The sequence below is a fragment of the Pinus tabuliformis genome, chromosome 7 (genome assembly GCF_031772625.1).
Source record: "Pinus tabuliformis cultivar Carrire ecotype Pingquan chromosome 7, CPIR1, whole genome shotgun sequence".
Classification (NCBI taxonomy): Eukaryota; Viridiplantae; Streptophyta; class Pinopsida; order Pinales; family Pinaceae; genus Pinus; species Pinus tabuliformis.
In genome coordinates, this window is record NC_142293.1 from 2,033,713,298 (window position 1) to 2,033,735,923 (window position 22,626).

The 22,626-nt window shown below is 37.8% G+C and overlaps 1 protein-coding gene across 4 annotated transcripts in view; it reads left to right on the forward strand.

Annotated features, from left to right (window-relative positions):
• The window catches only part of LOC149256663 (peroxisomal membrane protein PEX14-like), a 205,227-nt gene that overhangs the window by 35,277 nt on the left and 147,324 nt on the right, over window positions 1-22,626 (forward strand). For all 4 annotated transcript variants that reach the window (XM_089460817.1, XM_089460815.1, XM_089460814.1 and 1 more), the window contains one exon: window positions 12,689-12,756. In XM_089460817.1, the coding sequence (XP_089316943.1) occupies window positions 12,702-12,756 (55 nt within the window). In that variant the 5' untranslated portion in view covers window positions 12,689-12,701. The remainder of the gene's footprint in view (window positions 1-12,688; window positions 12,757-22,626) is intronic.

Sequence of the window (22,626 nt, forward strand, 5' to 3'; positions counted from 1 at the left end):
ATTTATAAGGACAAAGGTATGATGACAAAGATATGCAACATGTCAAGTTGGTTGAAGTAGTCTCATCTTCAAGCAAGGAAAGGAAGCTGCCAAAGAAATTCTAGATGACCAGAAGAAGGAAGAGGTATGTATATATTTGGTAATAGACAGGTAAAGTCATGTCGTCGTATGATTACAAATAGAACAGGTAAAATGCTCTATTTCATAAGCATGATGAAGGAAGAAGAACCTCTTCCATTAGAATGATGCATGAAGGCATGTAGATAATGTGCCTTGAACTCTTCTATATATTGACAAGATGAAATCAACATAATATGACCTCATCAAGAATACGAAGAGGTTAGCAACTATGGATCCTATAATGAAGGAACTATGTATAAATGATTCTGAGGAAGCAGTGTGTGAAGAAAAGTGAAAGAAGAGTTTGTGAGAAGATGCATCTATTGTCACATAAGATAAGATAAGTGATCAACATCTGATGATAGTTACAAGGATTAGCTATGACATATCCATGGAGAAGGTATGAAGACCCTAATATGTACGCTGAAGATCCTTTGTAGCAACTGCACAACATGTAGCCACACCATGTCCTCAGACAGGCCGCTATAGCTCCACCATTGTCATCGATTGCAGTTCATCCATCTCTGATACCATTACCTTGATTTCCTTGCTACCGCCAGCCGTTTGTGACATTGTCCGCTATCGTTCCATACACACTGTAAACAGTTGCTTCCCTACCGTGAATACGAGAATATTGTGTGTTGTTGGGACGCCATTGTATTGTCTTAACCTTGCAAATTGTTTTTTTGGACTAGATAGAAGGGACACGGCTGTCCAAAATCATTTGATTTAAAAATATGTGAGAGATATAGGTGAAATATTCAACCCAAAAAATAAAAATAAAATCAACCCAACCCTACCAAGGAATATATATATATATATATATAGAAAGTGAAATAATTAAAATAACTAGGAAGTTAAAAAAATAGCAGAATTATATTTTCTTTATATATAAGTGAATAGTATTTGAGGCTTCTTTTTAAAGGAGAGAAGGGTTATAAAACGAATTATTCTAAAGGTTTTTAAGATTATTTTAAAAAGGGAAAAAAATACTAAGGTTCAAAATTATAAAAAGAAGAGAATAATAATATTTAATATAGAGATTAGGAAGGGATTGCCTTAAAAAGCCCTAAAGTTCATCCTAAAGAAGCAAAATGGAGCCTAATACAGAAATGAAGACCTGAAGATTCCCAGAAACTAAATATAACTATGTCCCAGTGCTATTTAGAATTAAAGGGCCTATTGCGGGAAAAGATGTTACTATCGCTATCTCGCTAGCCGAAAATAAAAATGATATAAATTTTAAAATTGCAAACCGATTAGTGATTCTCGAGCCAAATATAATGAAAAATTTGACTGTTTTAACAACAAAATATATGACAACCAATTTACAATTAAACGTTGGAGATTATACATTCGTATCACAATTCTCAGTTCAAACCCTATGGAGCAATCAAGGTGACATTATTTTAGGTTCACCCTGGATGGAAACCCTTGGTTCCTTCATCCTGAATACAAAAAATAAGGTTTTGATATTTTCTTACAAAAAGAAAAAAATAACACTATAGGATGTCACCGTGAAGCCAAATTCAGTAACCCCAGAAGACATCCAAGATATTTCAAAAGTAATTTTTCAAGAAGGTAAAAAAGTATTACAAAATATGCAAAAATGAAATTGACAAAATCACCGCTGCTAGAAATGAAGTCTTGCGACTTAAGGATCATAGCGAAAAATTACTAACTCAAATTAAAAAGCTTAAGAAGGACAAGAAGTCGTTTAAAGACAAGTTAGAGCATTGTATTCAAGATGAAGTATCAAAGTCGCCAATCGTAACATCCCCAGTGGAAGATAAAGAAACAAATACCGAACTAGTCAATAACAGAACTCAAGAAGAGGATCAAGCAGTTGAAGGAAAAACACACTCACATGTTACAATCCAGATGATGAAAATTATGTACCTAACTCAACAACTGTAGTACCAGAAGGAAATCAAAAAATTTCCACACACCTAACAAGGGAAAGTCAAACTAGAAAAGTTCCCTATTGACATTCGAATCATGAGAATAGACAACTCAACCAAGCTATGTATCGGGACCATTTAGAACAAAAACAACACACTGGTGTTCCAAAGAATATCGATGTGACCTCAATCCAGTGCTATTATGACAATTTGTTACAAAATTCTAGTGATCAGAGTATTCCACAAAAGATTAATCTAGGATGGTGCGAACCCTTCTCAGTGCGACAATTTTCTTTGTCACTTAGAGGATCATATCAACTTGTATCAACGAAGATGACAGTGCTGAGACGAGAAGACATTCGAAACCGAAAAAGAGATCAAGCCTTTTGCATCAACAAACTTTGAGGACAAATCTTTTTTGAGGAGGAAGGAAATGTTATGAATAAAATATATATAAATATAAATAATTGTAATAATGATTAGTTAATTAATAATTAGTTAAACAAAGGGGCATGTCTAAGGAGACATGACCACTCGTGAAAGGGTGCTTACCTGGCTATATATACAAGGCCCTCACTCTCAATTGTAACATCATTCTTACTCATACATTTTAATATATATATTCTTGTATCTCAATGGAGATCTTTATATTCCAAGTTTTCTGGAGTATTTAACTTGAGGAATGAACTTTGTTTGTTCCATTTGATTTAATGTTCATTTTGATTTTTTAGAAATCATCTGGATGGGTTGAAATAGGGCTACTGAAAGAAGAATTGTAGAAATCATCTACAACTTGGACTCATGAGAATGGATGAAAGATCTTAAAAGAAACATGATTTGGTAGAGGTAGTTGTGTAAAGATAACCGGATGATAATTAGAAGATTACTTTCCGATGAAGAGAAGGATGATATTACTATTGGTTCTACACGGTGTTTCATTGAAGGGAAGTGATGAAGCAGATGGCCGTTGCCCTACAAAGAAGAACAAGAATGCTCCACGATGAAGAAGTTAAAGTTCATGACATGATGCCGGAAGGAGCCCTACAAGCAGCTAATAGTATCTCCAACAAAGAGCTATTGTTGGTAACAAGTCCCTTGTTAAGAGGGAGCTTGGGTATATTCCTTTTATAGGAATGAGTAGATCCTCCCTAGTTGAGAGGGAGAGATAGACACATCATTCTTGCCTTTATGTGATGAAGCAAAAATGGAGGTTTGGGTAAGCATCTGAGATCGATGTCGATACTCTTTGAGGATGAGGTAGGATATCCAATAGGTAAGAGTAGTCGAAGAGGAAATTCCACGAGGATGTGTTAATTCAAGATGGGAATAGTCCTAGAAGGACATGCCTCTAGACAATGATGAAGGTGTCTATAAATCATTGTCTCCCCAACATTGCGCTCTATTCTTGTGGAGAGATAGAGCTGTTAGTCAAGGCCTTGCTATATGACAATGCTGGTTGATATGATGAGATGCAATAATATAAGCTGATTAAATAAGCTTATGAGATGGCTTACCATTCCGACTCTTTTTATGAGAATCCTTTAGTATGAGAATGTCAAAGTACCTTGTATGGATTATGAATACCTCCCTAGTTAAGAGGGAGTGTTGAAAAGTGTAATTAGGTTCGGTCTTCATAATGTCTATTGTAATCATGATTTCATGACGAAAGGAGAGAAAGGAATTTTATTATTATTATTATTTTGAAGCATGGGTTTCATGCTCAAGATTATTTTATTTGTAGGTCAAGCACCTGTTGAGTGCTTCTGGGTTTTGTCATTGAGTTAAGAAGTCTTTTGAGTCATTGCTATATATATTGAAGACCCTATTAGGCATCTCGTATTATGTAAGACAAAATTTATTTGAGTCATAAAATACCCTCCAAGATAAGTCAACCTTGCTGCATCAAGTCGACCCTCAAAATGAGACAAGTCAGCCTCATGAAAGGGCTATTCGTCCACCAAAAGAAGACGATATATAAGGAAGCACTCTACCTCGTTCAAGACAAGCAATCCAAGTTCGATTACCAAGAGAAGAAGATCTAGAACCAGCGAAGAAGAAGAGATAAAAAGAAGGAATAAGAAACTGAATTTTAAGGACTGCGTTTGGGCAGAATCTCTCACACGTGCGAGGTAACTAGGGAATTTTTTTGTTGTAGCAGGAACAAATTGCAGTGACCACAAAGGAGTCGAATCTAGTGTCAAAAGGAGTCAAGTTTGCAGGCCAAATTATCAAGGAGGAAGAGGGTAACGAAGTGAAGGAGAAAGAAGGCAAGTCTCACCATTATTTTCTCACAGGTGGCAATATAGGGTTTTTGCAATAGAAGCTGAAATTGTAGTCATGAAGCAACAAGCTGAAATTATGGAAAAGGGTTGAATTCTGAAGTATTGAAGCAAGCTTGACTAGCGTTGACTTTGTGATAATAAGTTGATCAAAAGGAGGTTTGACTTGTCTTGGAGGGGTCTTGGAATTCATCATCTGAACGTTTTATAAGAAGAGAAGAATTCTTGTGGGTTTTCCTCTCAAGAGGAGAGGTTTTGGCCCTAGCTTGCAACCTACATTTTGTGTCTCTTGTCTCATTGTTCTTCATTGTTTGGTAACTGTTTGATGACTAAAGAACACTATAATATTCAAGTAAAGAAGAGCTAATTACAAGTACATCAAGTTAAGTAAAAGAACATCACAAGCAGTGATCAAAGTAAGAGAGATCACCCAACCTAGCTGTCCCTAGATTTTTCAACAGGAGTCACGATCTTTTGGAGCAAATCCTAGTGAAGTACCTTTGACCTTCCCTGAGTAGACATCTTGGCCTCTTGGAAGAACAAGACTTTGGTCTTCTTAGACACAAAATTTTGGCCTTATAACACTATCAAGCAGACTTGGACCTCCTAGAGACAGAGTTTTGGCCTTGTGAAAAAGTCATAACAGACTTGGACCTATGAGGAAATTTTACCATGAAAAGTGCAAGCATATCCACAATTTTGAGGTGCATCTTGGAGCAAAATTTGAAACTATCTTGAACACATTCATGTGGTGATTCTCGACCTCTTTGAGCAAACATTGCCTAAGATGAAAGCGCACCTCTCAAACCAATATACTGTAGAGTAGACTCACCTATAGACCTTGACCTTTGTGAGCTAACTTGACTTACAAACCTCAGATTGTGGAGAAGAAGTCCTCAAACTAGTGGAATAGACCTTGCACGTCCCGGATCTGTAGAAAAATAACAAATATTGGAATTATGAGCATAGTGTAGCATACTCCATGGAAAAGGAAGGCTCAATGCTTATGGAACAGACTTAGGAGCAAACTAGAGGTCAATCTAGTAACATGCTTATTGAAGCAGTTTTGAAGGTAATTTGTAGCAGACCTAGAGCTGTGGTTGAGCATCATTTGAAGACCTCTTTGAACAATTTTGTAGCAGCGCTTTTTGAAGTACTTTTGAATACCTGTTGGAGCAGTCATCCCTGGTGCATAGTTGAAGATCAACACTTGAAGATGTGCTTTTGTTGGAGCAACCATAGAAGTCTTGCTAAAGCAAACCTAAAGTTTTTGTAGTGGCAGATTGGAGAGGAATTTGCAGACCTATCTTGGAGATCTTTTGCAAAAGTATTTGAAGTTTTTGATGGAGCCTTGAAGCAATACTCTACGCACCTTGAAGGATTGAAGTAAATTGAGAGGGTTGGAACCCTAGAGGATTGGAGACCTCATATGAGTTTGAAGCCTCGTTGAAACCAGGTTGGAGCCTGGATTGATTTAAGGATTGGGTTCCTCATAAGAGGTTGGAACCTGGACTGATTTTGAGGATTGGGGTCCTCATAAGAGGTTGGAGCCTTGTTAAGACTAGGTTGGAGCTTTGGTTGATATTTGAGGGTCGGAGTCCTCGTTCAAGGTTGTACTGGTTGGAGCCTAAATTGTTGTAGAGAATTGAAGTCCTCACTATTTCTATTAATAATTTTTTTTCTACATTTTGTGTCTAGTTTAACTAGTGATCTTAACTGGCATAATTTAACAATTGTAAAGAAACACTGATTCACAACCCACCCTTCTCAGTATATCCAACAATTGGAATCAGAGCTAGTGCCTTCAAGTACAACCTAACAACTGGAAGGTAGATCCTTGGAACGCAAATGGCAAAGTCAAGGAAGAAAGCCTCCAAACCCTCTGAAGATATCTTTTCCTCAGTCATGAAATCAGAAGCCAATTAGGTTGTCAAAGCTTCCTTGTTTGATGAAACAAATTATGTATTATGGAGCTCCAAAATGCAGTGTTTTTGATGGCTCTTGGCTGTGAAGTATGTGAATCAATTCTTACTAGAGACACAACTACAAATGAGTCAAAAGAATACAACACAAAAGTGACGGAAACAAACTTGAGTAGTCTATCAGATTATGTAGCAAGCAAGGTAGGTCAATGTTCTTCAGCTAAAAGACTGGGAAAAACTACAAAAGCTTTATGAAGAATCTAGCTCTGTGTCCGCTGAATCAAAACTAGAGCATGTGAAACAAGATCACGAGGATGATCATGAATCAATGAAAGTAGATGAAGGCACCAAAAACATGAAAGGCGATGAGGATGAAAAATACATTGAAGAAAAGGATGAAGTAAACCTTGAAGCAAAACTAATGGTTGCTCTAAAAGGAATAATTAGATTGAGAAAAGAAAACAAAGAGTTTGAAGAAAAGAATCAAGACCTTAAACTTACAAAGGGAATTTTCTCTTAAGACTCCAAGAAGAAGAAAGATCTAAGGACTTTAGCAAGCTTAAAGCAAAATTGCATCAACAAGAAAGGAGACATGAAGAAGAAATCAACTCCCTAAAAATTCAGCTAGAAGAAGCAAAGAAAACAAAGGAGGTGATGAGGATCCAACCGATAAGGAAAGAAGAAGATTATGAGAGGCTTGAAGAAGAAATCGTTTCCTTGAGGAATGAAGTCGATAAGCTACACAAGAATCTGAAGAGCATGCAAGTATTAGATAACATCCTTAGATGCCAAAGGTCACCATTTAACAAATTAGGTCTTGGCTATACAGGTGTGACTTCATGCAAACATGATGAAAGCCCTAATTCTCCTAAAACCAAAATCAAGGTAAAACCTAAAAATTATATTCTTTACAGCTCTAGTCGTAGTGAAAGCAAGAAAGGAAATCAAGATGAGTCTGGCAGAACCACTTCACGAAGAAGCTATGCAAATGATTTCAAGGGATTCATATACAATGCAAGCAGTATTAAGGATTGACAAGGGTCTGAGGCTCCTCCAAGAGAAAACAAATTCAAAAGCTCAAGAGAATGCTACTCATCCAGGTACATAAAATTTTTCTCTGGTTACATAACTTGGAGGTTGCCAATTATGTTAAGAAGCATTGGACTTGTCGATTTATTTAGCAATTGTCCATTGGTAATCTTGGCAACATTTTCTGGCGCCATTTATTTGAGCACTTTCTCTTGTGGTGAAGATTACCATTATTCATTATTCATTATTAAGTACTTAATTGTTTTAAATTGAAAATCATTGTAAATTGTTTTCAAGTACTCAAGAACCTTAACAACTTCACTTTAAGAGTAATCACTCATATTTTGCACATACATTCTAGGACTAGTCTTGCACTAATTACTTGACCTCGAAGCATAAGCTTGATTGATAGAAAGATAGGACCACCTTTCTCACCCAACTTGCAAAGCCTAGACCCTCTTTTGTGGTTAACGCGTCAGAGCCACAATCTCTGCTGCACCAGAGGCATCAAGTCGTTAGAACTCCAGGGGAGGTATTGTTAATATAGCCTTTGCTATCTTCCCTTGGGTTTCTCTCTCACAACCTACACTAGAGAATAGCTTCAAAATAGTTGAGAGGAAGGATTCACCTAAGTAGGCATCTAATTTAAAATAAACCAAGATTCTGCGTTTCACTTAGTATTTAGGTGTTGCATTTCATATAGGATAGTGGAGCATCCTAAAGCAACAACTGTTCATCCGGTTACTTGGTCAATAATCTATATAAAGCAAGTATTTGACTCCATTAAGGCACTGATATTTCAAGATAATCTAAGCTAATAATTAAACTTGCTGAATTAACCAAGTTGCTAGGCCATTCAGTCGTGTCTCCTAGACTTGTCGGTTACTAATGAGTCTTGCATCTTCAGATTTCATAGGGACTAACCCCCATAGCTCGTTGCAGGGAGACAATTAGAACGAAGAGGACAGGAATCAGAGTGACAACCCTCGCCCTGAGCGTTGTCACATCTTGCTTGTACAATTTGAGTGACAACACTACCCCCTATGCAACTTATGTCATCTCATCTCACTAATATGGTTGTCACATAAAATTTGTCTAGGTGACGTGGCCTCTCTCTCACCAACGTGCAAAGGCAACCTACTAGTGCTGCAAGCCCCATATATGTATGTTTGAAGAGGGTTGCTCCGATGCTCCAATGTGCACTCTAGTTGTACCATTAGGGAATCTAGTTCCCCAATGTGAGTCAGTTTGGTCGCTGACTCAGCACAATCTGTTATCATGCCCTCCAACTCCTTGTTCTGCTATAAAATGGCCTCTCGCACTGTGGTGGCCTTGCTTTTCAATGTTAGAAGGCCGTCTTTGAAGTTGGAACTGATGAAATTGTTGTGGGCAACTGTCATCTAATACCACTGTATCTCTTGGCACCTCATCAATGGTGGATACCTCGGTGTCTCTTGACACCGCATCAATGGTGGATATGTCTCCTGGCAACTCACCAATCTGTTGTGCATTGTTATCACCCAAAAACTCTAACACGACCCTCGACACCTCATCAATGGATACCTCAACAACGGATGGCACCTCCTTAACTGTGGACACCTCTGTGTCTCCTGGCACCTCGTCAATGGATGGACCCATGGGTGTATGCTCTACTCTCTCCCCTGTTGTGTCAGTCGGAGCTATCAAAGGAGTCTCCAACAAGGGTGATTCCGACGTCATGCTGAATATATCTACGTCCTCTTCACAACCTTGCGTGCCCTCAGCCTCATGCTCAACCTCCTCCTTAGGCTCCTGATATCTAAATCCGGGTCTCCACCAGCAAAAACGCTTCCTGGTCTCACCCTCTAACTGTCCCTGTACTGTCTGCTCCTTTTGAGGAGATTTGGTGCCCTGATTCTTTCGACTTTTCCCACATGGTGTAGATAGTTGCACCCCCACGGCCTACACACCTCTAGTGTCTCTGCTATAAGGATGAGGATGGATCTGGTCCGACACCTTCCTCAACTGGGCCAACCTCTCATTGTTCTAGTAGATTCCACCCCAGAATTCCTGCATACTGAATCTTCCTTGAGCCATGGGTTTGTCTATGGTTTCACTCGTCACTGTGCATACATGCCCAAATCTTCCATGATCTTGTTGGCTACCCCACAACTTGCCAAGATCATGCTCTGATACCACTTTAATATTCCAAATGGAAAAATATAGTAGATAATAGAAGCAAAGGGCTAGCTACAATTATAGAATTCAAAAATGCACAACCATACACATTAAAAACTGAAATATGAGCAAAAAAGCTGAGCCATTATATTAATATGGGGAAATCTGAGTACAACAAATGAGAGAAGAGGAACCTAGGCTTGCTACTACAAGCTATGACAAGAACCCAGGTGTGAATATAATGCTCAAATGCTGGAAAGATCCCCCAGAAAGAACTATGCATGCTAATGGAAGGAAATTGGAAAAATTGCTCTGTAAAGTGCTTGGAATGAGATGAAATTGGGTGAGCGGTCTCCTCGCAAGAACACCAAAAAAACCTAGAAATATCTCACGAACCTAAGTGGTGGAAATGGTCCCAGAGTGAATTGCGCCCTCTTCTGATAATTTTTGTTGCTAGTTGTTGGATGGAACTAGGAATTCTACCCTCATTAGTGCTCATAAAATTCTGCAAAATTAATCCTAGCCTCCTCTCACCAAACCCACAAAAATCCAGAAAGGGTTTGCGCTGAATCCACCGACCCTCAACCCCCAACGAGTGCGAATTGCCCAATCTGGCCAGAAAACACCCCACAGTTTTGATGCTAATGAATTATGCCCAAATCTACCATGGGAAATTTCTCCCAACTCCGGCTAAATTTTGCACTGAGGAATACCTCCAATCACCAACTCTTATCTCTCTCAGCTCCACTTCTTTGAACCCCCGCGCACCACTTGGTGAAATAGCTTTTGCGCCCCTGCCTCACAACCCAACAAATTGGCTACAAAATCTCTGGCTATGTGTGGGAAAAACTCCTGCAAATCCTTCAGAACTCTAGCAATCTATAGTTGTTCTCAATTGGGGTGCTTCGAACAACTTCTACGCCCAAGGAAAATACGCACTAGCTGAAAATGATCTGCAATGTAGCTACTTTAGATGTCCTGAGATAGACTTCTTTGTACTCTCCTAGGGTGACACTCAGAGTTCACGAAAGGAGGGGTGGAATTCCTGCTTGGGAATCCCTCATGCTAAACAACACCAGTTGACTTAGCTAAACAACTCAAGAAAACTTGTGTTCAGAAGTTAAATTGTCAAAAGAGGCAAATGAAGGCCTCTTTTCCTCATTTATAATTGCTGGCCTCCTTCTCTTCCTTGGTGGTCCCCACTCTTTCTCTCTCCTAATTTTCACCCCCTCCTCTTTTCTCTCTCCTAATTTTCACCCCATCCTCTTCTCTCTATCTCCCAAGAGTGCGAGTTCCCTTCTTGGGCTGAATTTCTCTCTTGTGGGCCCCACGTTCCACTAGCGCTGCAATTTCCCTTCTTAAAGTTAGTCCCAATGCTGGAATTGCCTCCTCTTCCAAAAATTGTCTGGAATGTGGAAAATCAAAATTGGTGATATTACACAAGAGGCACGTCTCATTGCAAATTAAATTTAAAATTAAATTATTTTTTCTTTCTTTTAATTTAAAATTTAAATTTTCTTTCTTTTAACTTGTGTAGTTATGAAATACCTCCTACAGCTACCCAAAAAATCAACAAAATGAAATATATGGGGAGTAGGAACGCATATACCACAACCTAATGAATCTGAACCACAGGTGTATGATGGAGTGTAGGGGAGGACTTGCATGGATCTAAGGAGCTGGAACAGGAACCTTGTATGTACAGCAACATCACACGTGACAGAGTGTGTCTCTATTGCAGTTACGTTGAAGAGGAAAGTCTCTCTAGTGGAATGTGACTATTATGGCCGTTGTTCACTACAAGCTCTAGAAAATTTGCTTTCTTCAAAAACTAGCAAGAAATCCAAGCCTCCCACTTGAAGCACAAGCACTCAAAGTTGACTGTAATGAGGAAAACATTGAGTGAGAAGTGCTCTTTTTTCACCCTAGAGTTTACCTTGAATCGTAACTCTAACCTCAGCCCCACCTTTAAGAGAAAAAATAATAAAGTAAAAAATTTCCTCCTTTCTGCGCAAGCGCATAGGCAGATCAAGCAGCATTTGGGAGTGTGGTGGGAGGTTGGATCATGCCGCTCCGGATGGGGGTAGGGAGTATGGTTCTAGATTGGGGGCGTACCTTGGTAGGACACATCCGATTTCCCTACTTGTATATCTGTGGAGATTTAAGACAATGTGGAATGAAATCTTTTTCCTCTATGATTCTGTGATGTGTACACATCACAGAATGAATGGTTTCTTGATCTGATGCAAATTAAAGTCATGAGATGGCTTTGATGAAAGTGCGCCCCTCTTTAATTTCTAGCTTTGGTTTCTCATGAATTAGCTTGATGGTTTGCATTTTTGTTTTGAGACTTCAAAGCTCAATAGAGTTCTAGATTGGCAAAACCTTGAGTGAGATCTAGAGATATTTGGATAATGCGGTTAACATCAATTTTCTTTGGAGTAGTTTGTGTGGGTGGAGTTAATAACAATGGAGTAATCCCCTACCACCATTGCCATGGTTACACCATTTTCTTTGAGCAAGCATGCACCTTGGTAAACTGCAATAGTCTCTGCTTCATTATTAGTAGTGATTCCTAGTCCGCAAGCAAACTTTGCTTCCATTTCTTCCTCAGAACCAAAAATGCTCCCTCTCACTTCTGCTGCCCCTAAGTGTAAAGTGTATTTGAGCATGAATTTTGGAAGGGGAATTTACTGTACCAGGCATGTATAAAATATCCAATATCGATGAACAGTTGGGTATCTTGCCCTTGTTTTGGAAAAAACTATATATATTAACCCATTTTTGTAAGGCAAGTCCATTCTAATGTTGCTTTTATTTTAGAGGGTATTTTTTTTGCTAGACCTTCTATGACATGATAAAACATATTTAATGGGCATTGGTGTTATCAAATTTGTTCATTTTCCTTCATGGTTGTTAGCAGCTAGCCCAGTTCACAAATTTGATTTTGTACATTTGAATTGAATGGAGACTAATAGAGAAAAAGCATCAGATGAATTGCCTTGCCCTCGGAATCTAGTACAGCAAATTTCATCATGTAGATTTCAGTTGAATGAAAATAAATAGAAAAAAGGGATATCAGATGAATTACCTTGCCACTAGAATGCAGCATCTCATCTCCTCTTTTTTACTTTTCACTCTTATGAAATATTGATATACTGTCCAAGTGCTGTAGCTTTGCCCATGGTGCGAAGTGATAAATAGTTATTGACTACAGAGGAACTTGTGCTTTTCATATTTTTCACTTGATCACTTTCTAATCTATCTCAATGTGTTGCAGTCTGTGGAATAAGATGGCAACAGAAAATTCACTGCCAAGTCAACTGGATGACAAAGTACTGAATACAGGTGCAGTAAATGAATCTTGCTTGAACATGGCAGTCTATATTCATTGTGCTGATAGTAAATTTGCTGTTCTTTTTTTTCAGAAAAGGAAAAAGAGAAAAAAATAGGAGTGATATCGGATGTAAATTTGGTAATTGAGAAAGTAGATGTACAGCAATCCTATTTTGTATGTAACTTAAATGGACTGTATTCGGCTTTCTAATGTGCTTTATCGTAGAGGAGTATTTAAGTTAGATATCCTACATTTTTGAATTGGGTGAGAGTCATTTGTACTTTCAATTAAAGTTTTCTGTAATTGTGGAAGTGTACCACTCCCTTATGATTAATGGAAGAATATTTCTGTTCTGCTATTTCTCTGCCGCACTCTCTCATTTGTTATGATGGAATGTGTTACTGATCCAACTAGCACTTGAGATCTAGATTCCAAGATCGGTGCTAGCCAATGGTAAATCAAGAGGACTTAAGACTGTCTTTCCTCGGGTACAAGGTAGGTGTCCCTAGAATAGAGTTGTTTTAGTAAAATAGTAGTTGTAGCATAAGAAAATAAAGTGATGGAGGACAGAGACTAGTGCCTTATTCAAGTTGGGCAAGTGGAGTCAATAAAGGAATCAAGAGGGTTGGAAATGGGTGAAGGGGGGTGGTGAGAAGTGCTGTTACAACATGCAAAATTTCACCTATCAATGGTAAATAACATTGTTGGAAATGAAGGTTTGTAGGCCCTTGTTAAAAATGGTCAACTAAGGTCAAATTCCTCCATAGACAGCTCCTTTGTATGAGATGATGATGGCATTGGATTCCTCTTCTTGAGAGGACCAATTTTGACCTAAGGCACGATGGATTCTGACAAGCAGACATGTATTTTTGGAGTCAAGCCCACAATGTTGGTTTTGGTCAAAGCCCGCCTCACAGTCATGTAGGCTTATGAAGCCCAAGAGACATGACTTTTGACCCACATTGACTTGAATAAATATAAGACGAGTTCACTCCATTTTGGCATCATCACACACATGATTTTCTCATTCCTCTCATCATGGATTCAACTTTCTTTGGGCAGCTATCTCTCTCCCACACCTGCAAATTTTTTGAGGACGAATTTCCTGCTATTTTCTGTGATATTTCGGCGGTTTCTGCGGTTGACTTTTCCAGTATATAGAGCAGCGTTGACCAGTGTTAACCAGACACTTTGACCAACTATTGGACTGTGATTTTGATGGATTATTACTCTGCCAGCTAGGCCGCACTTGTGGGCATAGGAACTGAGACAAACTGAGGTGTTTGACCTGCGTTGACTGCAATTATGAGGCAGGTTTGACCACAGACTGTTGACCGAGTTTTGACCAGACTTTTGATGGCTGCGTTAAGTGCATTTTGACTGCCTAGAGGGAGCAAATTTCTTTCTCCTTTGACTGAATATATTGGGTTGATTTGACTGGGATGTTGACTACTGACTGGTTAGGGCAGCTTTGATTGCTGTTGACAGTTGTTGACTTCTGCAGATGTGACTTTGACTTTTGGACAGTGGATTGGGATCATCGATGGCAATTTAATCTGTTAACTTTGACTGATGTATCATTGTACTTGTGGATTTCTCTCTCTCTCTCTGAACATTTGATATTATCAAGAAGAAAAGATCTGTGGGCTTTCCCCCTCGTGGGGTTTTGCCCTGGATTTAAACCTAAATCATGGTGTCCTTTTGTGTTGGCTTGTCTTCTGCATTTATGGTTGTTGTTCTTTCATCAGTTATTGTCATATGATATTGATTAATGTGATTGCTAATGGAAATCTAATGGAATAAATGGGCTAGTGGATCAATAAAGTCACTGTCCTAAGCAAAGAACATGTTAAGCTAAAATTAACGACGCTTACAATGGTGCTCTGTTTATGCACATGCTTAACACAAAAACAATGTTCTTACTTCCAAGTTGAATAATGTCATGCAACCTTTCATACTAATAAGTTGCACAAAGCGTCGAAACGTTTCAGAGTTTCTGAAACGGATATGTTTAGAAATGTCACCTCCCAAAAATGGAAACGTTGGCTGAAACGTCATATATGTTTATATATGTAAAAAGAAATTTATAAATAAGTGAATAACACAATATCTTGCAAGAAAAAAAGGAATAAAACCCATATCTAACAATTTATAAGGAAAACCAAGTCTATATTATCTCTCATAGATGATTACATGATGGTCGAGTTTCGAAGTTTCGGGTACGGGTACGTCTCGAAATGTCGAGTTCCTAGAAGTTTCATGCAACATAGCTTTCATAGAAGGATTAAATTAGGGAATTTGTCAAGCCAGGAGGTAACTCCACGAATGAACTTGTTTATTGCATTAGCCATATCATGAATTTATATATGAGTGGAGAGACTCTTGGGATTTCAATTCCAAGGTCTCTCGGTTTGCTCAAATGCATAACTGACAATATTAACAATATTTACAATAATCCTTTCGGATTAGGTGTCAACATTCCCCCCTTAATCAAAAGAGGAGTTGAACTTCCTGAGCGACACAGTTCCCTTTGTTGCTTCAACTGCTGCCACATATTCTGCGTCATTTGTGGAATCTGCTAGAACTGATTGTTTGCATGACCTCTAGGAGACAACTCCCGATGCAAGACGCATAACATAACCTGGAATTGATACCCCAGTTTCTTTATTTCCATCGTACTCTGAATCAAAGTATCCAATCAAGTTGAAGTCGCCTACGTGTGTATACTTAAAGTCCAAAGTCTTGAGTTCCCTTCAAGTACTTTATAACTCTTTTCGCAGCAGACCAATGACCCTCACAAGGCTTTTGCATAAACCTGGAGGGGATTCCAACAACAAATGAAATGTTTGGTCTGGTAGTAGTCAGGTAGTTGAGACTTCCTACGAGCTGTCTATACTTCGTTGCATTCTTAAATTCTTTTCCTTCAGTGGATGTGAGCTTTAAGTTCTGTTCCATTGGAGTAGTCAAAGGATTGCACTTAGCCATGCTAAACCTGCTCAACTCTCCAATGTACTTCTAAGAGAGGAATATAAACTTCGGATGTTGAGTTACTTCAATACCAAGATAGTAGTGAACATAGCCCAAATCTGTCATTTCAAAACCTTTCCTTAATTCCTTCTTTATGGATGCAATGTAGCTCTCATTGTTCCCTGTCATCAGAAGATCATCTACATACACCACAAGGTATACAGCTATTTTGCGAACTTTCTTGACAAACAAAGTTGCATCATCAAGATCATAATGTTTGAAGTTGAGTTTCAGAAGATGCTTAGTTAACATCCCTTACCAAGCTCACGATGCTTGCTTGAGGCCATACAAGGATTTTACAAGCTTGCATACTTTGTGTTCTTGATCCTTCACAACAAATCCTTTTGGTTGGGACATAAAAACATTCTCTTTTAGATCTCCATTCAAGAAAGCAGTTTTTACATCCATTTGATGGACTTTCCAATTGTTTTGAGTTGCCAAGGCAAAGAGTGTCTAGATGGTAGCCCATTTTGCCGTGGGGGCAAAAGTCTCCTCATAGTCGACCCTTTCCTTCTATGTAAAACCTTTTGCCACAAGCTTGGCTTTGTGCTTGTCAAGTGAGCCATTTGCTTTATACTTGTTTTCGAAGACCCACTTGTAGCCAATTGGTTTGGTTCCTAATGGAGGATCAACCAGCTTCCAGGTGCCATTCTTTATCAAGGCGTCATATTCTTTCTGCATCGCGTCTTTCCATTCATCATGGGAAGCGACTTCTTTGAAGGAAGTTTGTTCAAAATTTGTAGACAAATTCAATTCACTATCATAAGAAACATCCATATCAATTGATGAATCAGGATTGTCTACATCACCTCCATTTTTTGTGGTTAAGCTTCTTGTTCCTGTCTTTCGAATCTCATCAAGGCAAACACTTTCAAGTGTCTTTGTCAGCCATTTTGGAAGACCTTTCTGAGATGGCCCAGGCTGCTTAGTTGACTAAGATGGGGTTGAATCAAGATTTAGTCTCTCAATTCTGTCAATCACATTACTCAAAATGTCATCAGTGGTTGGAGCTTCATGTGCGGGAGAGAGTGCTTTAGAAGAAGATTCCACAGATTGATCTTGTATAGGAATGCCCCTTTCAAGTGGAATCTCAGTATCAAATTCTTGAAAAGACTTTGCATGTGTGAATCTATCCAAGCGATCAAGTTGTTGCTCAACAACATTGTCAGTGTTGGAAGATCCAAGAAAGATCACATCTCTAGATATTATAAACTTCTTATTCATTTCATCATAGAGATGATATGCTTTGGAGGTATTTGAGTACCCCAAGAAGATACACTTGCGACTCCTTGCATTGAGTTTGTTTCTTTGTTCCTTAGGTATCAAGGCATAACAGGTGGAACCAAAAACCCTAAGATGCCTCACCGAAGGAATGTGGCCATACCACATTTCATAGGGAGTCTTGTTTTTGATAGCATTAGATGGACACCTATTCTTTATATACACAACACATAGAATTACATCAACCCAAAACATTAGTTTAACATTCTTGAAAAACATCATGGAACGTACCATATTTAAGATTGTCCTGTTCATTCTTTCAGCTACTCCGTTCTGTTGGGGATTATAAGGTACGATTGTTTGATGTTTGATCCTATGCTGGCAAAGATAGTTTTCAAATTCATTTTAAGTGTATTTTTTCCATTAACAGTGTGAATAGAGCCAATAAATAAAGCCAATATGAGATTGTGCATCATTTTCAACCCATGCATGAAAGTTCTTGAATGTTTCAAAAGCTTCATATTTGTTCTCCAATAAATAAACCCAACACATTCTGGTGTAGTCATCAATAAATGTCATCATATATTTATTACCATTTGGAGAAGGAACAAGCATTGGATCACATAAATCAGAATGAATGAGTTCAAGTTTTCTATGTGTTTTGAAATGAGAATCATGAAAAGACTGTTTACTGTGGTTTCCTAAGATACAAGCATCACATTGGTTAAGTTTTCTAGGAATTGTAGGCAAACCAGTAACACCATTTTCCTTCAACAAATGAAGCCTGTCATAGTTCAAGTGTCCAAATATAGCATGCCATAAAAGACTTGATGGAAATGTACCTTCATGATAGTGAGAACTGTATGAAAAGTTTTGTGCACGAGCAAGGGTTCCTTGTAGGTTCAGAAGTCTTTCTTCTTCTATCCCCGTCATGACAAATGAGTGATTTGATGCTTTTTTGACCTCGACCTTGCCATCAAATATATGAATGGAGTGTCTTTGGCAGCGGACGTGGACCAAAGACAACAAGCTTCTCCTCAGTTCTGGGAGGTATAAAACATCATGTAGAATAAAGTCTGGAAGACTAGGCAGTTTGAGCCTGATGGTACCAAGCCCTGATGGCTTGAGTTTTGACTTGTTTGCACTGCTCCATCAACATTGTCAGTGAATTCTTCAAAGAAATCTCTCCTGAAAGTCATGTGGCAAGTTGCTCTTGAATCAAACAACCAATCATCCTTCCATGAAGCAAGTGAATCATTGAATAAGTCTTCAGTTACTCCAATGATACAATGTGCCACAACATAATGAGGGTGCTTTACCTTTCACTTTGTCAATTGTTTTACTTTTTCCTTCATTTCTTTCTTGCTCAATTCGGTCCCAAGGAAACTTACAAGTGGAAGCTTCATGTCCATCTCTATTGCATCGTATGCAATGAATATTATACTTTTCTCCTTGGAACTGTGTGCCCCCCTGCCTCTAAAATTCTTCCTTCCTCTTCCTCTTCGGCCACCTCTTCCTCTAGAAGGATCTTGTGCATGATTCTTCTCCTTTTGTGCAAGGCAGACAACTTCATCAGAAGATTGAGGCGATGTCTTCTTCCCAAAAACCTTCTCTCTTTCAACAAACTTCCTCTCAAGGGAGTCAAAGGTAATCTTCTTAATGTTGCCACTTTCTTGTAATGACTCAAGATAATGTGAATAGGTGGGATATAGTGCCTTGACATAAGCTATGAGAGGAATATCTATCTCAACACCAGTGGATTTTATGTCATGCATAATGGATCTTACTTTTGATGCTAAGGCAAGAGGGTCATCATTTTTTAATTCAAGACTGAACAACTTAATCATTAATTGAACAACTTCAAGTTCAAAGTGTGAGTCATACAATTCCTTCAACTTCTTTAAAGCTTCAAAGGCATTTGAAAATGGAAAAATATGTCGACTCACATGTTCTTTTACTGACGCTGCAATCAAGGCATAGGCCTTGCTGTTCTTATTTTCCCAAATGACAAGCTCTTTATCTGAAGTGGGCTTTTCGGGTGCATTGTCTCCTTCTCCTTCACAAACCCCTTTCCACAACTCATTGAAAATGAGGGTGTGTTTTATCTTTTGGGACCACTCAGGATAGTTCTCTTTGCTAGAGAGAACCACTCCCACAATAGAGATAAGTGAATGCATTCTCAAAAACTATTTGCTTTCGAAAACAAAAATTTCACTCTTTACTGTGCATATGAAGGCTCTCCACCATATAATATTACTACTCACACAATATACCACCATATAATATCACTATTCAAACCATATATTAAACATCACCATATATTAAGGCATGTCATTCCACCATAATGCACTTCATAATATCACCATATATTAAGGCATGTCATTCGACCATAATGCACTTCATAATATAAACATGTACTTCATAAGAGGTGAACTCACAACTTTAATATAATGAATTGTGGTGTTAAAAAAAACTACTCCAAATATGGTCTTCATGAAAAGAAAGGTCTTCGTAACATACCACTTATACCATGTACAGTTGACATATATCATTTCAGTCTTTTAGAAGGATATACCATTGAACCATACAACCTTTTAAAAATTCTTAACGCAACATTGATTTGGATCTGCATACCACGATTAGGCCTCCACATATAGCGCATGTCACAACCGCAAACAATGCACAACAACATGCGAATGAAGGTTCAATGCACGACTCACCAGTCTCCAACCATGCAAACATAGTACAACATATTCAACGCATATATACGCCCATCGTCTCAACGTTAAGCAACGTTCATTTCTTCACCTCATTCGGTATTCCAACGCACACCATGACAATGATTTCCACTAGCATATTGAACACAGAGTCCTTCAGTCTTCCACCACTGAGCAAGTGAGTAACAATGTTCAACACAATTAAAACAATATTTACAATAAACCTTTCAGATTAGGTGTCAACATAATTAAAACAACAAAATAGTCAAATAGGGAAAATCTCATTTAATCTCCTTCTCCACACAGCTAGCTGCCCTATTATGGATATTCTTATTGCAGCAAAATTAAAGTAATTTCCAACAACATATTCTTTTTCCAAAGAAAAAACCTGTAATTCTATTAAAAAATAAAATTACATTTTGTATGTGCTTAACGCACGCATAGTAGCCTAGCTACCTGTACTCATAATGTGCAAAAAATGCACAAAAAACAAAAATACATTTATCCAGATAAAATGAGTTTCTCTTTTTTTCTTTTCCTCTTTCGAACTTTTGCCAACCCCCAGAATTTGGATTGGCAATTACAATGTCCATTTCTTCTTCTGTTGATTTTAACGACACTTCTTTATTTGAGTTAGAACTCTTAGACGAATGAGTTCGCTTTGTTCTGACTGCTCATTGGTTGTTGCATATTTCCTTATGCTGTTTTCTTGGAACTTGGATCACTGTTGAATCATTGGCTTTCTTAGCATGAATTTCAGGATTATTCTGCATCTTTTCATCCTCTTTCCCTTGAGGGCCTTGTTGGTTCTGTTCTTCTACTTGTTGATGATTCTCATCTATTTCTTTGTCTTCATCTTCCGAAGAAAGCAGATATAGAAATTGCCATCCCTTTGGCTTTTGCAATCTTTTCTTTGCCCTCTTTTTTCCTTGGGGGCATGTATTCTGCAATTGCCATGTTTGATGACAAATCTGACGTTTGAAAGTCGCATTTCAAAATCTAACAATTGAGTCCACTTAAAATCTTTATGAATCGAATGGATACGGTATGGTAGGCCTTTACTAAGGTCTATCTCAACACAGATCCTAGCAAAAGTAAAGATACCTTTTTCCATTCTTTCTTGATCCATCTTTAGAAATTTCCCCAACGTGTTTCCAATACCTTCTAAAACTTGGTGGTGCCAGAAAGGGAGAGGGAGGTTTTGTAGTCTCACCCATATCCACATCTTCGTAACCACCATTGTTGTAGCATCAAAAGCTGGAAACCATGGAGTTACAAGGAGACCCGGCCTTCCCCAAAACAATGGTGTTATGAATTATAATTCATATAAAAATAATAAATATAAATATAAATATGTAATAATAATAATAATAAATAATAAATAATGTTATGAATATAATTCATATATAAAATAAATATGAATATAATTCATATAAAAATAATAAATATAAATATAAATATATAATAATAAAAAATAGTAATTAATTAATTAATGGTTAGTTAGTTAGTAATGAAGAGGCATGTCTTAGAGATATGACCATTCATGAAAGGGCACCTGCCTACTGTATATAAGCATGTCCTCATTCTCATTTGTGATCATCTCTTATCTCATATCAATTCTTATACAATATTCAATATACAGTTACATGTCTTACAATGGAAATTTACCTCTTTAAAGTATTTTAATAATTTCTGCTGTGCATACGACTTTTGATCGTTACATTGGTATCAGAGCCACGTATGATCTGGCCCTTGGCCATCAAAATTTCGTCAACCTTGTTGCCATTGTGACTTCGAGCGTTTCGCTATACAATTTTGGGGTTTCTCCATTATCCCATTAGGCCTTTGGCCATTTAAAAAAAAAGGAATAGAATATATTAGAAAAAAATAATAAAAAAAAGAGACCCCTTAAATATTTTTTTGCCAAAAACAATTAAAAGAAACAAGGGAAAAAATATATATAAATAATCATATAAAAAAATTTAATTAATTGATTTTTTGATCTATATCAAAAGGAATTTTTTTAAGTAAACAATATATATTAAAAAAAAACATAGCAACATACCACGTCTGACAGCCCTGCATCCGCTCTCGTCAAATGCCCCTGTCATAGTCATCGTCAAACTCGTTTTCCTACATAGCTGTTGTTCTAGTCGCCACTGCCAACCAATGTGCTGCTTGTACTCGCCATTCCACTCCACCGTACAACATATCCACTGCTACAGTTTGTGCAGTAAATTGGTTAACTCACGACCAGTCACTCTTCCAACAACAACCAAGTGCATCTTGTATTACACCATTGTACACTACCATATTGACCCCAAATTTTGTATTGCCATATGAACAGTCGGCCCGATAGTGTTCCGTCGCAACTGTTTTGTTGCTAGTGAACCAATTGCCTCCTCTTTTCTAGCAACACACGTAGGTTGTCCACCAATAGTTAAGATACAATCTTTCTGTTAATGAATATAAGGTGTGAGGTGGAGAAAAGTATCAACCAAAGGTATCAACGAATAATTGCGTGAAAAAATTACGCAGAGGCGATTGCATGAATCAAGCTGCATTACATACTGTAATTCGTATTTTGAATACCATTCACAAGTTGAAGCACTACCCATGCGTAAAGTATAGAAGAGTTAAGAATTGAGGTATCAAAGGCATTATCTAATCCAGGAGTCGAATGCCCTATTTGTTTAGACGTCGTGACATTTTCCAAACAATAATTAACTTTTAAAAAGAGTATCATTTAAGTCCAAGGGGAATAAGACAACAAATAGAAAAACCAAAACCTGTGTTTTAGTTAAAGTTGATTTAAGGTTTTTTATAAAAGGAAAGTACCTTTTATTATCCAAAGTTCTTTTTAGAAAAGGGTAATTTAAAAAGTAATTTAAAAGATTATTTAGTTAAGGTATTCTT